The 17,310-nt window shown below is 48.6% G+C and overlaps 1 protein-coding gene across 1 annotated transcript; it reads left to right on the top strand.

The window, feature by feature from the left end:
- Window positions 1-1,894: 1,894 nt before the first annotated feature.
- On the top strand, window positions 1,895-17,022 carry FGF17 (fibroblast growth factor 17). Its single transcript, XM_073324748.1, has 5 exons — window positions 1,895-1,929; window positions 2,080-2,116; window positions 10,563-10,707; window positions 16,008-16,114; window positions 16,726-17,022. The coding sequence occupies exons 1-5, from the start codon at window positions 1,895-1,897 to the stop codon at window positions 17,020-17,022; spliced, it is 621 nt and encodes a 206-aa protein (XP_073180849.1).
- The last annotated feature ends 288 nt before the right edge of the window (window positions 17,023-17,310 follow it).

Here is a 17,310-nt window from a genome sequence, read left to right on the forward strand (position 1 = left end):
TCCCTCCTGGGCCCCTTTCAGCACTGCCCCAGTGTGCAAAACCCCAGACCAGCACCTGGGCTCAGTAGCGAGGGCAGAGAGCATTTAGAGGGAGACAACCGAATTCCAGTGGCAGAGGGCCTGGGCAGGCGCTGGCTTGGTTTCCCAGATTGTCCCCCCTTCCGCTATGATCTCTGCTTCCACAATGCGCCACTTAGACCAGCCACGCAATAACAGCTCAGCGCCTCCACCCCCCGCCTCCACTTTCCAGGGGAGCGGAGAGTGTCTGTGGCCGGGGGCTGAGCGGGGGCAGCAAGGACTCCCAGGGAGGGAGTGTGGAGAGAAGGGAGTACACCTTTCCCTTGCCAGGCAAACACAGTTGCTTGATTCTCAAAATAAATGGCAGGCGGCCACCGAGTTGGACTGGGGCAGTGATACCAAATGGACACACTGTATCAAACCCCATTGCCTCTGGAGAACGCTGCTCCGGACACAGATAAACAAAGTATTGGCTATTGGCCCACATCCGTCTGCTGTCAGCCTCCTCCCCGTGTAGGTTTTAGCCTGACTTCTACTGAGAGGTACCAGGGCTCTTCTTTGGGTGAGTTCCCAAGGTCACCGGTAGTTGGGAGCATGTTGGGCCACTAGCTAGAGCTGCAAGCTAGCCCATCACCCCCACCAGGGAAGCTGCGACCCCCTCTGCAGTGGGTTTCTAGCCATTCATCTGAGCAAGGGGAGGCCCAAACCTCCTGGGGCATCACTACATGCAGGCTGGGAGGGGAGTAACTGCGTTCTTTCCCCCACAAGACATAAGTCACCAGCCACCTGATGCTATTGTATGATGCTGGCCAAAAAGCCCCCCGTGCCCCCAGCTCTCACATGCCGCGCCCCAGCTGAGGTGCTGAACGCCAGCACTTGTGGCTTTCCTGCGCAGATGCCCCCACGCTGCAAGTTAAAAGCACAGGTAGCCCCTGCCACAGGCGCATACCCCTCCTATGCCAGGTGTGTGCAGCTGGGAGTGGGGGATTGGATGAGTCAATCACCCTCTCGCCACTTCTGTTAATTCAGGTTGGTTTCTCCAACTGGGGGACACAACAAGCCACTCTGCCAAGCTGCCTCCCCACCCCCTTTCTCCTCCCTCACAGGCTCCTGCTAGGTAAGGTTCCTCCTTCCTTCTCCAGCTGCTGAATGACTTGCAGGGAAGCCAGAAGGGAAGGTTCTGCCCCTGTCTGCAGAGACTCTTCCAAGCTTTCAGGGCTGACACTTGTGAAGGGGCTAGCAATAGCCTGCAAGCAAGTCCCTGCTCCCTCATGTAATCTCTCTGTTGGATCCAAGCTTGGAATTTACTGGAGCCTGAGCCTCTCAAGTGTCTTCTCCTCCCCAGATGGGAGCGCCTTGCCCTGAGCCACCTTCCCATGTAGGAGGAAGCAGCTACCAGGCTGCAGGAGGGATGCAACCCACTGATTAAACTGAGGAAAGCAGCAAGTTTCTATTTTGGGGAAGGGTGGGGTGGGGAGGAAAGGGGAAATGGATGAAACAAACTTGGATGCTGTGAAGGTTCTTCAAGCACAGCCAGGACCCTGGTAAAGATTAAAAAAGAAAGGAAAGAAGACGACGGATGCTTTGCTCCAGCCATCTCCATGCACTGTATCAATTTTTGTTCCGGGCACTTTATGATCGCATGTGGTCTTAAAGGTGCAAGAAGTGGGGGTGTTTTTTTCTGACACCTCCTTTCCTGCTGTTACTGGGGGGTTTAGACTAAAAAGGAGGGGACACCGCTCCTTAGCTTCACCCCCAGGAATGTGCCAGCTTTAAGAGATCTTTGCAGCTTTGGGAGATTTTGAGAGCGCTCAGCTCAGAGCTGATATAGTTCATTTTATGTATTTATCTCTTTTTTTCCCTTTTGGCAAGCGACATGCAGCAGTACGTCAGCCTCCAAAACCTTTCCATGTAAGCGCTTTTTTTCTTTCCTCCCAGCTAGTTTTGTTCCAATTATTTGCAACAAGGTTTAATCAATAGTGTATTAGTAGTAGACAGAATAACCCCCAAACAAAACCCTGTGTATTTTTTTCTCTCTCTCTTTTTTGTTTCCAAATACAGATGTTTCCAGCTCTTAATGCTCTCCTGTCAAACCCAGGTACGTATGCAACACACTGTCTGTTTTACTAACCAACCCCCCCTCAAAATGCAAAAAGTCAGGGTACGGTTTTTTAGATTTACTTGTGGAGTTCTTTCTTTGCAACAAAACCGAAGTGTTTAAAGACACAGGGCTGCAATAGCATTCAAACCCAAAGTGCCCAAAGCTCTTTTGGAAACTAGAGTAATTGCTTTTATTTCCCTGTGGTGCGTGGCTTTAATCCTAAAGGTGGCATGTATTGGTTTGTGTTTGGTGCTTGAAAATAAATTGGCTAATGTTGTACTCTTAACCAAAATCAAAATGTTACCTGTGCATTCTGTTTTGCTAATGCTGGCAATACTGGATTATTATTATTAAAGTTATTAAACATAGCACAGTTTTAAAACTTAAGGAGCTCTCTCCTGCAAATACCTATGCACATGGGTAACTTTACTCGTATGAGTAAACCTAGGGGTAGATTTTAATCTCAGACCAGCATCGCTCAGGAGTAACTCAGTATCTTACTCAATGGCACTACTCATGTGAGTAAAATTACTTCTGTATGTGCATGTTTGAAGGTTCAGGACCAATTGTAGGACTGGATAATCATGGAGGTAACACTAATTATTTTAATTGTTTCAAAAATGAAATTGTGTCTATCTAGGAGTAGGTGTAATAGACAATTAAGGTCAGCGGGACTGCTCCTGTGTGTAACTGCTCACAGGATTGGGCCTTCGCCCCTAGAGAACGGGAACATTGTGCTGTATAGCAACCCAGTATATTTTGTTAGACTACTGCTCATTGAGGGGAAATGCTCGATTCCAGAAATATACCAAGTTGAGATTTTGGGACCTGAGTCTCCTCTCACACCAGTTTTATACCAGTGTGACTCCATCAGGCCAGATCTGCAGCTGGTGTAAATCAGCACTGACTTCAGTGGAGCTATCCCAATTTACACCAGCTGGGGATCTGTCCCAATCACGTCAGTGGAGTTACTCCTGATTTACACCAGCATGAGTGAGAGCAGAATCAGGCCCGTTGGTTTGAAATCCAAAGTCAGAGCAGCTTGCTGTGGCTTGGGGTTTAACACCCCTCGACCCCCATTCCTTTTAAAGATGCAGCGTCCCTTTTTGTGATCTCAATAAAAGCCAGGGCTATTAAAATGCACTGTTCCATACCAGCACCCTCTCAGCTAGACTCAAAACCGTTTTAACAGGCCAGCCTTGGATTCCTTATAACATGCACTCCGGACCTTTTTAAGGTAAATGCCTTTGAAAACAAGAGGGGAACGGAGGTGCCTTTGATGGGGACAGAAACAACCCCAAAGCCTTGCCAGAAGCGAGACCCTAGACCCTTCCCCACCCCCCCAACACATGCACACACAGAAAGGCTCAGAGATGCAGCCTGTTACGGAACAGAAATTAGCACACTGGTGTTGGGCCTGGTTTTATTGCCCCCTTGGAGGCGGGGGACTCATTTGATGGTGCTGTGAAAGGTGGTGCGGAGCTTTCCCTTGAACTGCTTGCCTTGCTCCCACTGAGGGTGTACAGCAGGCGGGGGGGGGGGCAAGCTGGCAAAGGCCAGAGCCATGCTTGAGCTCCTGCGTGATGAGCAGCTGTCTCTGGGACGGCTGATCAACAGTTCCTTTGGCAGCAGCAAGGGGTCGATCCCCCCCAGCGGCCACACTAAAGACCTGTGAAGATTCCACATAGATAATGTTTGCTGTGATCTTTGCTAGACCCTCTCTGTCCTCTTTTGTGAGGGAGGTGGGGGGGGGGGGGGAGAAGAGAGAGAGAGAGAGGTTTTGCCCTGTGATCTGAAATGAGCGGAGGCTGCTGAATGCTGAAGGAAAAGGTGGGAAAGATCACTCAAGGGGAGAATGAAGCAGAGCCAAAAAAAAAAAAAGGCAAGAGGCTTTTGGATGAACTAAAAGGAGCAGCTCCAGGAACTCATGGAAAGGGGATTTCTACCCGGCTTATCAGCTCCTCCTGCATTCATGCCTCCCCCAGAGGAACGCACAAGTCCCCCATTGTCAGGGTTCACAGGTCCAGCATGATGCTATGAGTCCTGATGGAGGGGACAGACAGCTGCAGGGCTAGGAAGGGTTCCCATTGAGCTCAGTTGAGTTGAGACCCAGCTGAATTGAGGCAGGGAGCAGGGGGTGGGGGGAGAGAGCCCTGCTCCAGAAGCCAGTCTGAGTCAAAAGGAGACAATTGCCCTCTTTGCCAGAGTGTCTGGTCCTGCGAGGTGCTGAGTGCCTGGGATCCCCATAGAAGCGTACAGTATCTGTGAGTGCTCAGAGCCTGGGCAGGACTAGACCATTCACCTGATCACCGACGTGCAACACCAAACTCTTCAGAAGTGACTCGAGGTGCCCTGCTTGGGAAACCTTAAAGGCTCCTGATTACCAGACAGTGCTGAGCACCCACCGTCTGAAAATCAGGGCCCTTTAAAGTGTCTCACATTGCGCACCGAAAAATGGAGGCACCCAAAATCACTAGTCACTTCTTAGACTCTCTTGCTCTCATCCTACATAGGGCTCGTCGGGCCACCCTCGTTTATGCTGGTGAGCACTCGCACAAGCACTCTTGATCATCGGGGGGCTGCGTGTCTAACAGTGCGCAAGTATGAGATAGCGTTGTACAATCAAGTCTATTGTGAATGTCCTGCCTTTAGTGCCTCACCATAAATATAAGTGTCACACTTTATAAACAATTTCTGAATTGACCCTTAAAGGATTAATACATGATTAATAGCTGTTACGAGCATGGTGCCAGGTATCAGTGCTGTAGGCTGCTCAGGTTTATAAGCACACCAGTAGAAGATGTTGTAGATGGTTATAACCATGGCTTACAAGCAACCCGTCATCCTGTTGGACTCTGAAAAAACCATTTATTAAAGCATCTATTAACCCTTTATTAACTATTTATAACTAGAACCTTGCTAGAAAGTGTGACCATAATATAAAATAATAGAGGATAGCTCCCACTTATGGCCAGATTTGCAAAACTGCTAAGCACGAGACATACTGAGTCCTCTGGAAAATCTAACCACCTATTTAGGTGCCTGAAGGGATGCTGAGCTTTTTGGAAAACCTGGGCCTGATGGTGCGTTCTGAGCCTGTCTGAAAAATCTGGTAATAATGTCACCAGTAGGTATATGAAACACCCTACTGTGCAGAAGCTATTAATACAGGGAGATCCAATCTGTGTTTAAGTTACCAGTTTTTATTATTATTTATTATGTGTAGTACTGTGGGAGACCTGGTCACAACCCAGAACCCCACTGCTGCCTTTCCTTTCACAGCAAGAAGTTCTGAGCCAATCCAGTGGCCCATGTTACTGCTCCGTGAAGGTTCAGATGAGCTGAAGTTGGTGCTGTAGATAATCTCTGACCAGCACTCAGATTCCCAGAGAAATATGGGGCAGATTAAAGTGGTCCATAGACAGGGCCTGATCCTGCTTCACCTGAAGTCAATGGCAAAATGCTCAGTGGGAACAGGGTAGCAATAGGCATTTAAGATCTCAGTTCTGCTATGGTAATAGCTGGGTGAAATCCTGGCCCCTCTGAAGTCAACTGGGGTAAATCACTGGTGTTCCCCTGAAGGCAATGGAGAAACTTTACACAGCTGAGGATGGATTTACCTATGTGTCATGCACAAGCTAAAGATCTACATTCTAGCTGAGATTTTTAAAGATGGCTAAGAGATTTGGACGACAGCTGTTTCAAAAATCCAAGTCTTTCAACATTTTTTTCCTAATTTTCTCAGAAATATTTTGGGTTTTCCAACAACAACAAAAGAATTTTTCCAGCTTTCGATGAGCAGCGTTGGTAAATTTTTTCTGCTGTTGGTAAGAAGTTCAGGTTTTGAAAACTCTATTTATGCTGCAACCAAAAACAAAAGAAAAAAAAAGATATTCTAAACATTTTTTTACCAAAAACTGAATATTTTTACAAAAGAATATTTTCCAGTTTCCATGTTTTAAAATGAAAAACTCAGTCATTTTGACCAAACTAACAAACATTTGTATTTTGGTCAAAAAGCTATTCCTTGTCTCCCCCACTCCATCTGTCCCCCCGGCCAAAAAAGTTTAAATTTAAAAAATTTGACCACCCGAACTGCATGTCCAAATCTCTTAAGGAGCTTTGAAAAATCTCAGTCTTAGCTCTTAAAAAACAGGGCTTCCTACTCCACTTGCATAGAGATTAAATGAAGCCTTCTCATACCAATAAAATGCATAGTTAAAGACATTGATTGAAGTTTAACTGCTCCGTGATAGCTCTGTATCGTCATAGGGATTGAGGATTATCAGCATTGTAGTCAACCAGCATGTCTGTAGTAATTAGCTGGTATTTACCATACAATAACTCTTCTGTTGAGGAGCGTGTGTTTCTGCTAGGGCATTAACATAAGTCACAAAGCCTGCTTGGGTACAATACACACTTTATTTAGCAGCCTTTCGCAGTGCGCTGAACCACTCCAGGCTGATTCTGCTGTCAGTTACACTGGTGTAAATCAGAAGTAATGCCACTGAAGTTAATGGAGTTATGCCAGTGTAAGTCTGAAAGGCTGAGCTCTAGATTCTGCTCTCACATCAGAATCTATAGTAGCTCCTGGCCAGTGGGGAGCAGAATGTGGCCCTCTCCTTTTAGTGTATCTTTGAGGAGGAGAGGGGGGAATTTGGTCAATGTGCTTTGACACACATGCATGTTAGGAGAATTGTAGCCAGAGCAGCACATAATGTTTGTACGTAGATCCACAAACACATCAGTCTTCTCTGGTTTCCTGCATTGATAGAAAAATTTAGTTTATTGTCATGTTTGCTAAAGTTTAGGAAACTTTCAAGGCAGTTCAGGCCTGGTTTGGAGCAAACTTGGGCCGGTGTATGGCATTGAGTTGATCCTGTTTGAAACTAGCAGCCAGCCTCCTGTTATTTTAACAGGAGACCAATGGTTTGGACCCAAGTTTCATGTCGAGCTTTGTGGTCCTGACGCTGAAAGCAAAATTTGGGGCAGGGAACTTCACCCAGATTGAAAGCAAAGGGAAACGTTCTCCCAAACCCCAGTGAAATGAAGTCTCAGAGCCCTACGTGGTTGTAGTCATGCCCTCTGTGTTATGGTTATAGAAGATGCACTGTGTTGCTGATTCAGTAACACAATGTCTAGTTGCTCCTCACACATACATGGAGCTTCCAGCTCTGAGCCCTCACTGCGGGTTCAACACTTGAGTTCATTTACATGAACCAGAGCAGGATTCGGCCCATCCTTAGCTGAGTCAAAGAGTAGAACGACCTTCCCAAGAGTAACCTCCCATTTGCTACTGGTGAGCCACTGTGTATTAGGAACCACATTCAGTTCTCAGTTCCGCTCAGCCTGTTTCATGGCTGGCAGCAAAGGGTGGAAGCCGAAGGGGGGCGTGGGGGAGAAAGGGGTTACTGTTTAGCTATTTTACCACACTGTGATTTGAAGGGGCTGGCCAAGAAAGAGCCCCCTCCCCCTACACATGAGGGAGGGCCTGGCTTGCTCAAGGTGGTGTATGTTTTGTTGTTCGCCTGGGTTTTGAAGCCTTGATGTTCTTTAGTATTTCTGTCCCTCCCAGCCGGTGGTTCTTGTGCACGATTGTATGACAGGATTGCTTACCATGGTGGGGGCAGGACTCAGGGACCTGGGGCTCACTTACGGTTTATGTCGTATGTCCTAAAAGCTCGTGCTTCAGGGTTTCAGCCAGCTGCCTCAGGGGTCAGGAAGGGATGCCCCCCCCAATGCTTTCTGGGGGGGGGGGGTTGTTAATCTCCTTCCTCTGTAGCATCAGGGATGGCCACAGCTGGAGGTGGGACACTGGACAGGGAGGACTAGGGCTCTGAGGTGGCACCGAGCATTCTCTCTCCCAGGTGCTTGGCTGCCTGGTTCTTACTCACATGCTCACTGATCGCCAGATGTGGGGTTCGGAAGGAAGATTGGCAGTGACCTCGGGCAGGGGCATCTGCCTTCCTCCGCAGCATGTGGATGCGGGTCCCTTGTCAGGGTTATCTGGTCTCTCTCACTTAACCATTTCCCTGCCTCGGACACTGGTGCATCTCAGTCCCTCCTGTTCTCTGCCTGTGGCACATCACAGTCTAGTCTCCTGTGGGCTGTCATACTTGGGTTGCGTTTCAGTTGTTGGGTTTAGTGTGCAGGTGCTGGTGGCCTGTGATATACAGGACGTCAAACTAGATAATCTCGTGGTCTCTTCTGGCCTTAAACTCTAAGACCCTAGGTCATCAGTGGCTCAAACAATGGGCAGTAAGAGAACTGGTGCTTCGCTCTCTGAGACTCGGATATAACATCTGCTTGGGGATCCGGAGGGCGGCCGAGAGGCGCTGGGGATCCGGGGGGGGGGGGCCGCCGAGAGGCGCTGGGTTGGGCTGGGCTGGGGATCCGGAGCCTAGGCCAGCAGTGAAGTTCTGGTTTGCCCTTCGCGTCTGGTGTGAGTGTTGGCACCTGTCAGCAACAGTGATGATGCCCGTGCATCAGCGGGCCCCTCTGATGCAGGTTTGGCCAGCGTGGATCGGAAGTGCTGGCCATAGACTCTGAGCGCTACCACTGACTTGCCACTCGCTGATTTGCAGCCCCGTTTTCTAGTATTTGTCAATGCTGAGGATGAGCCTGGCTCCCAGCAAGGGTCCTGAGGCACCCAGAGAAATGTGTGAGACATGCAGCAGCAGGCTGTGTGTGCTGATAGCACAGTGAGGTTGCGGAAGTAGCTGGCGTTCTCTGTGACATACGCCTGCAGTTTGCGTGGGCATAATCTTCCAGGAAGACCCTCGAATACACATTACTCCCGCGTCTTTGCTGTCAGGGCCCCTGGCAATACAGCAGGGACAGGACAACCCAATCCTTTATTTTATGATCACAGTCATGGGGGCGCAGGGCACTCATTCTTTGGGAAGAATTTGGCTTCTTTCCTATGGTCTGTATTTTGCTCTTGTTCTGTTGTTACTAACGACAATGAGAGGCGGGGGGAGGGAGACACCTGTACTACTTCATCTGTTCTACTTTCTCCCGAGCTGCGCTAACAAGTCCTGGGTTTGAAGAATCACATTCACAAGGTGGCCGGATGCCAGGACGATGGGCACGGAATAGATAGAGACTTAGATTGGAAGCTCTGTAGGGCAGGGATTGTCTTTTTGTTCAATGTTTGTACAGCACCTAGCACAATGGGGTCCTGCTCCAAGACTAGGGTTCCTATGTGCTCCAATAATACAAGTAAATAAATAAATAGAGTGTTATAGTGGACCTATGGATGATGGTTATTTATGGTAGATGGAAGGTTTATATAAGAGTATTATACTGGATAAATGGATGATGGTTATATATGGAAGATAGAAGGTTATATTTGATAAGCAATTTATATCTGATAGAGAGTAATATTACATATAACATATGGAGAGACTGCCAAACCAGTAGAGGGAGGGTTATAGTGGATGGATGGATATATTTCTATAGACACAGAGAGAGAACCATCTTCCCTTTAGCAATCAATTTCGCTGTCCCGGAGGAGTAGGACTTTGTGGGTGACAGGGCACAGGAGCCCATGACTCATAATGATCCCAAGTAACAAAGAAATAAGAGAAACAAGGGGAATTGTTTCTCAACAGGACGGGTCTCCGAGTTTCCAGGAGATGCGGGTGGGTCTTGGTTAGGGAGGTATGTTGCTAGAGAAAAGCACGAGATTAACTCTTCTTAAAAGGTAGCCACCTGTGTACCGCAGAAAAGCAGCAGTGCAAGCTTTTACACACACCCAGCCTCTCACCCCTTGATCCACCCGCCCATGCAGCCTCTCACCCCTTGATCTAGCACCTCTACTAGTCTGCGGGGAACTGGGTTTCCAAGCCCCATTCAGTCCTCTGTTTAGCCTGCCAGCTAGTTCCATCTGCGGTGGCCGGTGTTATGGGCACTGGACTCAGACTCCTCTCACGTAGGTCAGCTAACAGCCATTAGGCGGCAATGGCTTTGGGTCACTGTCTATTTGGAATGGAGCCAAACCAGAGGTGAAAGGCTCTGTATCCAATCTCTGCCCCTCAGGCTGTCCTGGAATCTAAAACGCATACACAAGTTTGCATGGAATGCTATGAAACTGCATGGGGACTCCGGCCTGGAGTGCCTTTAATTTCAAGCTAGGTTCCATCATGTATGTGACCTCCTCTCCAGAGTACCAAACTCCCATCCCCTGTCATCTATGTGGTCTCCTGACCAGGATGTCCCTTTGTTGGTTCCTGACTATATCCCAGCCACCTCCTTGGCATACTCCTCAGGGTCCCAGACCCCATCCCACCACCCTGCGTGAGCTCTCCTGCCCAGGATGGCCCAGTGATGGCTCCCGACTCCATATCCTCGCCATGTCTGTGGGGCTGTCCAAAACAAATTGATTTTATTTTTCCCTTTGTAAACAAAGGGGGAGAATCAACCGTCTCCTAATTTTAACCAGTACGTGAGGGACCAGGGCGCCATGACAGACCAGCTGAGCCGAAGGCAGATCAGGGAGTACCAGCTCTACAGCCGGACCAGTGGCAAGCATGTCCAGGTGAACGGCAAAAGGATCACCGCCACAGCAGAGGATGGCAACAAATTCGGTAAGAAGTTGGAGATGCCCCCATCCCACCAGAGCACATGGCCAGATCTCAGCCATCTGTGATGGAAAGAGGCTGGCTGGTAGGGAATGCACTTTAATTCTAAGCAATTATCATGTGGCTGTATCAGCCACATCTGGAAATGGTTGTCGGCCCTGCAGAGATTCTACATCTGGAACCTGGTCAGAGAGGCCAGTGCCAACGCAGGGATGAGTCACACTGCTTGGGTTAGATTGTGAGCTCCTTGGGGCAGGGACCATCTCTTTGTTCTGTCTCTGTGCGGCACCTAGGCAACGGGGCTGTGACCCAGATCTGGGGCTCCTAGGTGCGATCACAATGGGGTCTATACACCTGGGGTCTATTACCACCAGCTCAAGGAAGGGAGTGGGATTTAATGCTTAGAGCAGGTTGGGTTGGGCTGGGTATTAGGACTGTTCCCAGTTCGGGGAGGGAATGAGACCTCATGTCTAGAACAGGGATGCCTAAGTCATGACTCCCAGGTTTTGTTCCCACCATTGCCAGTGAATCACTGTGCCACAACCCTGCTCCATGCCTCAGCTTCTCTGTCTGTAAAACGGGGATAATGGTACTGCCTCCGTCCCTGTGGAGCGCTTTGAGACACTTGACTGAGACAGATAACTAGCATCCCTGGTATGGGCTAAGAAGGGTCACAAGGGTTGCTTTCGTATATGTCCCCAAGGAAGAGACAGAGACCAGGAGGCCTTCCAGTTTCATAGCCACAGCTTCACTTGCAATGCAACCAGCTGAACACTGGTATGTATTAGAAACCGAAAGACGACTTCCTGGCAATTGAGAATATCCAGGAACCTGTGGCCAGCATTTTAAAAGGTATTCTGGTCTAATACACAAAACAGGCTTGCTAAAGCCACTCCAGTCCATCCCTAGCATGTTTGGGACTGAATCTCTGGGTGAAATCTTGACCCCATTGTATTCAAAAGTCCCTTTGACTTGAGGATTCCATCCCTCATGTGAGAATCCAGCAAAATGTATGGATTGTTGAGATATTTCCACAAAGGGAAATGTAAACTTGTAAAGGCAAAGTCCTGACTATCACCAGAGACTGTGATGCTTCAAACGTACAATGACTTGTTATGGTAACAATCCAGCACTACTTTAGGGACAATAGTCCCAGATTCTCCTCGGGAGAAGTTACATGCAACTCTTGTTCAATTTATATTCTGATCAGGTTATTTGGGGGTTAAACCTAAATCTGATCTGAAAGTCATGGCTCTGAGATCTTGTTTAGACTTCAGTTATGCACATGCAGGCAACTGGAAGATTAATACATTGTCTTCAACTACCAGGTTAAATCAAAGAGAAAAGCTTTAACTGGATTTAAAATCCACCTAGGTCCTGCTCCCTTCCACTTCAGTGGGAGCAGGAATCTGACCATATTGATAGTCTGTTAGAATACAAAATAGGATGGTTACAGTTTGTTCTGGACATGAAATGAAGATTTAAAGTGTTACAAAAAGTACCGAGGAGGTCCATTTGTTTTGGGGTTTTTTAAATTATTTTAAGGATTGATAGAGATATTAATGGTTTTCAAAGGATGGTTTTTCAAAAGCCAACAGATAAAAAGAACATTCCAAAGCATAATGATTAAAACTTATCCCAGAGGGGGGAATTCTTCGGTTTATTGAAGAACTGTTCAAGATCAGTTAAGCACGACAATAAGGCTTGATCAAAAAGCTGGTGGCAGGACAGCTGCAGCCAAATCAAGGAGAGGTGCTAAAAACTTAATTGTTCCATTTGATTGAAATGGTCTCATAAACATCCTGAATGCAGCAGATAAGAGAATTTGCAAAGAAACCTTGGTGTGAGCTTCCGATGGATCTTACGCTCCATGTGCCAGTTTCTGCACTTGCTTAGGAATCAGTCCAACTCCCGTTAAAGCCAGTGGCCCATTAGCTCCCCTGGGAGCTGGATTGTGGTCTTTATACCTGGAGCCAACCCCACTTAAGTCAAGGGAGTTTCATCCATGTAACTGAGAGCATGATCCAGTTCATAACTCCCTATCATCCAAGCAAAACTATGGCTTTCCTAATTTGCTTGATTTACCAGCTGTAACAGACAGTCTAGTGGTCGGAGGCAGGCATAACGTTTTACTGCGTTAGAATTAGATTCTGTTACTCATCCAAGTGTGGATAGAGGCTTTTCCTTAGGGATTGTAACCAGAGACTGGCTAATGGCGCAAACATTTAGATTGGGATTTTGACCCCTCGTAAGGGCAGGGGTGTTCGGAGGGGGGATTTGGGTTAGGGGCCCATCAGTAATTGGAACAAATAGTGTATTGGTCATAGGGGCATAGGACAGGAAGGGACTTTGTGGGTCATCACATGCCATTCCATCGTATAATCCGATTCATAAATGTACCAAGCTCCATCCCAGTTAGGTTCCTGGCCCTGACTACTCCTGTTGGGGGGCTGGTCCAGAACCTCACTCCTCTGATTAGAAACCTGCTAATTTCCAGTCTGAATTTATTTGTGGACATGGGTTGTTCTGCCCATGTGGATTTTACCTGGGAAGGGGGATGAAAGCCAAGGAGCCTGAATATAAAACCAGCGGGTCCCAAAACCTGAGAGATCTAGTTGTTTTATCACTAACTGGGCCATGTGCACTGTACTGTGTCTCTCTAAGTGTACAGTTCACATCACTGTAACCCTGCCACAGATACCCAGAGAAAAAGGCACCTGCAAAGGCAAGCAGCACAACTGAGTTTTTATGGCTAGGGACAATAGTCTGAGGTTTTCTCAGGCTGAAATTCACTCCTCCGCAGAGGGCCTAACCCAGAAACTATGCACCACTCGAGTCCAACTTAAGCCCCTTTTCGAGGGCTTAAGTGCAGGGTGCCCACCCCTCAAGCATTTGTCAATAGTCACCCCCAAAGGGTTCAAAAATTAAAAAGCATTCCAAATTTTGGAGGGTGGTGTTTCTCGGGCCCTCTAAAAATCATGAGGTGGGGGGTGTTAATTACTATATTTGGGGTTCTTGTTATTTGCCACCTGGTTTCTGAGCCTTTAGGATACACACAGGTCATGTTTTCAAGCTTTTCCCTACAGCCAGGAGGGCTAGAATTCTTCTTTTTTTTTTTTTAAATGAAAGCTGAGAGTCTCACCTTGCTAGAGTTAGTCCTTGTACCGCGCCTGGCACAATGGGGTCCTGCTCCATGACTAGGGCTTCTAAGCACAACAGTGATACTGCTACTAAGTGGTACATAGGCATTATTCTGGTCCTCTGCACAGGGCTGAATTTCAGCCTAGAACAGCATTATATTTTGCAGAAGCCGAAGCCCTCCTGCAGTAAGTTACACTTGCTCACAGGCTATTTTGCTACTGGAATCTGCTGTTCCCCATTGCTCTGGCATTAGGCTTTAGGAATTGTCACGTGTGAAAGAATCCCAAAGATGCCCCTGAATTTTCTTAATAAAAATACTTAATTTCTATTAAAAACAGAAAGGCTATTCTAAACAGCTTAGACATTAAAATAGCTCAACTCACCAGCTGCCAGGTACTCCTGCCTTACACTTTCTAGATCTTTCTCCAGATTAATTAAACAAACACAGATGTAGGCTATAGTTAATTAAACACAGGTGCAGGCTAGATCCTTGGTTGCAACGATGTAGGTATTTCTGTCTGTTCACAGAGGGTTGGAGTCAATAGGAACACATCAGACCCCAGGTGTTCTAATTAAAGAATGTGGAATGGACGCTCAGACAATTAACCCTTGACTGACTGGTCAAAAGTCTAACACAGCAAAACACACACAGTATGCAATGGTATTAATACTGTGCCTAGTCCCATGCTTTGTGCAGTTTTAACCTTTTATTCCCTGTGTGTTTAGATGACACTGAATACTGGCAGTGGCCATTTTTCATCACCTGCCCACGTGAAGGGTTTGTTCATTGTTACCCCGGACAGAGGCAGAATTACTTAATTGTAATATAATTACTATTACTTCTGGCCTTGCCCCTAACAGCTTACACTGTCACACACAATGGGTGGGAGGGGAAACAGAGAAAGAAGTTAATCGCCTGCAGACACGCACTTGGGCCAGGAGTTGACCCTATGTCCCCAACTCCTAAGCCAATATCTTAGCTACAAGAAAAGGAGGACTTGTGGCACCTTAGAGACTAACCCATTTATTTGAGCATGAGCTTTCGTGAGCTACATGCAACCGATGAAGTGAGCTGTAGCTCAGGAAAGCTCATGCTCAAATAAATGGGTTAGTCTCTAAGGTGCCACAAGTCCTCCTGTTCTCTCTGCGGATACAGACTAACACGGCTGCTGCTCTGAAACCTATCTTAGCTACTAGACTGTGCTGCTGTTTGTAAATAGATGCCGCCTTTATTTCCTGATTTGATCAAAGCAGCAGCCCTGGCTTTCGCCCTGTCCTCATAGATCCTTGAGGTAAGTGGGCAAGTTATCTGTGCTAGGTATGTGCTTCCCTTTGCTTCTCAGATGAAAGGGGCAGTGGATTGCTAGAGACGTAAGAACAGAACTACAAACCAGAGGCTTGGACACTCCAGCCATCCCCTCTGGCAGCTTTCCTGCTGGGTTACTGTCTAACTCCGATTTCTGTATCATGGTCCTGTTACCTGCAGGGCGGAAAGCACCAGGTACTGGGACAATTCAATGAGATGTGTCCCCACAGCCCCCCTCTGAGGCTGGGCACTGCTGTTATCCCCCTGGTACAATGGGGACCTGAGGCACACAGAGAGTGAGGGTGTGCCTACACTTCAACACTAATCTCCAGCTCGAGGAGACCTATGCACACTAGCTCTGATGGAGCAGACGTGCTAAAAACAGAGCGTAACAGCAGAAGCATGAGCAGCTAGCCACCCCAGCCCACATGCCTGTTGTTTGGGAGGAGTGCATACTCAGGGCAGTTAGCAGCTACACTTTATTGTTAGCACACACGATTGGGTCCCTCTTCTTGAGCTGGGAATCCTACATCCAAGTGCAGATGTGCCCTGTGTATCTTGCCCAAGGTCACCTGGGGAGTTTGTGGTATAGCAGGGAAGTACTAGCCAGGTGTCCTAACCACTGGGTTGTCTGTCCCCTAGAGCCGAGATAATGTAACCGCTGGTAGCACGGTCTGTGTGTGCTGTTTGGGCATTTGTTTTTAATGCACTCCCTATGCTCTTCTGGATCTCTGCATGGGCCTGAGTGCGCACACTGACCCCCGGACACGCAGACTGGACGGCACTCACTCTAGCATCGGTGGAAGGAGTTTGGTTTGGTTTGGTTTTCTCCCTCTCTCTCTTTCTCTCATCCTTGCAGCAAAGCTGATTGTGGAGACGGACACCTTTGGGAGCCGTGTGCGCATCAAGGGAGCCGAGAGCGAGAAATACATCTGCATGAGCAAGAGAGGGAAGCTCATTGGAAAAGTGAGTCACAGCCAGGGAAGGTGGGACAAGAAGCAATGGGCTTAATCTGCAGCAGGGGAGATTTAGGTTAGATATTAGGAAAAACTTTCTAACCCAAGGGTAGTTAAGCTCTGGAACTACCAAGGGAGGTTGTGGAATCCCTGTCATTGGAGGCTTTTAACAGCAGGTCAGAGGGATGGTCTAGGTTTGCTTGGTCCTGCCTCAGAGAGGGGGCTGGACTGGATGACCTCTCAAGGTCCCTGCCAGCCCTATGATTCTATCAATCTGGCGAGTCTTGATCCAGTTCCCACCCCCCGATTAGCATTATACAGCCCCCTTGCTGGGAGCCCCAGAACAGCAGCCAAGGACTAAATGGGACAGAGAGACGGGACTCCCTTCCTACCCCTGAGTGGTGGGGTTCCCTGCCTGGCAAGAGCCTGGGAAGCCTGCCCAGCTTCCATGAGGTCTGGCAACCCGGCACCCTCCATTGGCACTAGATCCTCCCAGGCCTTGATTCTGCTCCCTCCGAAGTCCAATGGCAACACCAGTGGCCCAGGATGAGACCCATCCTAACAACACTTAACCCTTTCCCTGCTGGATTAACCCACTCTCTCCCCCTTCCTTCCCTCCAGCCCAATGGCAAGAGCAAAGACTGCATCTTCACTGAGATTGTTCTGGAGAACAACTACACAGCCTTCCAGAATGCCCGCCATGAGGGCTGGTACATGGCCTTCACGCGCAAGGGCCGCCCTCGGAAAGCCACCAAGAGCCGCCAGAACCAGCGGGAGGCTCACTTCATCAAGCGCCTCTACCGCGGCCAGCTGCCCTTCCCCAACAACGCCGAGCGGCAGAAGCAGTTTGAGTTTGTGGGGTCCTCCTCCCCGACGCGCCGGACGAAGCGCACCCGCACCCCGCGGCCCCACACGTAGGGCCCTGCGCTTTGTCTAGTGCTGCTGACCCCTGCTGTGCGGAGGGCCGGGCCGTCTGCCCTCCCCGCCCAGAGACCCAGGCTGCTGCCCCATGCTGTATGTAGGGCCGTGCCGTCTGCCTCCCCGCACACAGATCCACTCTGCTGCCCCATTCTGTACCTAGGACTGTGTGTCACTTGCACGCCCTGTGCCCACCACTGTCCCATGCTGCACGTTGCAGTGTGTCCTGCCCTCCAAACACACCCATTGCCCCAGGCTGTACATAGGACTGTGCCCTCCCAGCACCCT

This window comes from Lepidochelys kempii, chromosome 26 (assembly GCF_965140265.1).
Source record: "Lepidochelys kempii isolate rLepKem1 chromosome 26, rLepKem1.hap2, whole genome shotgun sequence".
Taxonomy (NCBI): domain Eukaryota; kingdom Metazoa; phylum Chordata; order Testudines; family Cheloniidae; genus Lepidochelys; species Lepidochelys kempii.

Excerpts from the sequence above, each read along its gene's own strand:
- FGF17 (XM_073324748.1), top strand. The coding sequence starts at position 1,895 with ATGCAGCAGTACGTCAGCCTCCAAAACCTTTCCAT. Across the intron at positions 1,930-2,079 it reads AGCCTCCAAAACCTTTCCAT|ATGTTTCCAGCTCTTAATGC; the intron begins GTAAGCGCTTTT and ends TTCCAAATACAG. Across the intron at positions 2,117-10,562 it reads TGCTCTCCTGTCAAACCCAG|TACGTGAGGGACCAGGGCGC; the intron begins GTACGTATGCAA and ends AATTTTAACCAG.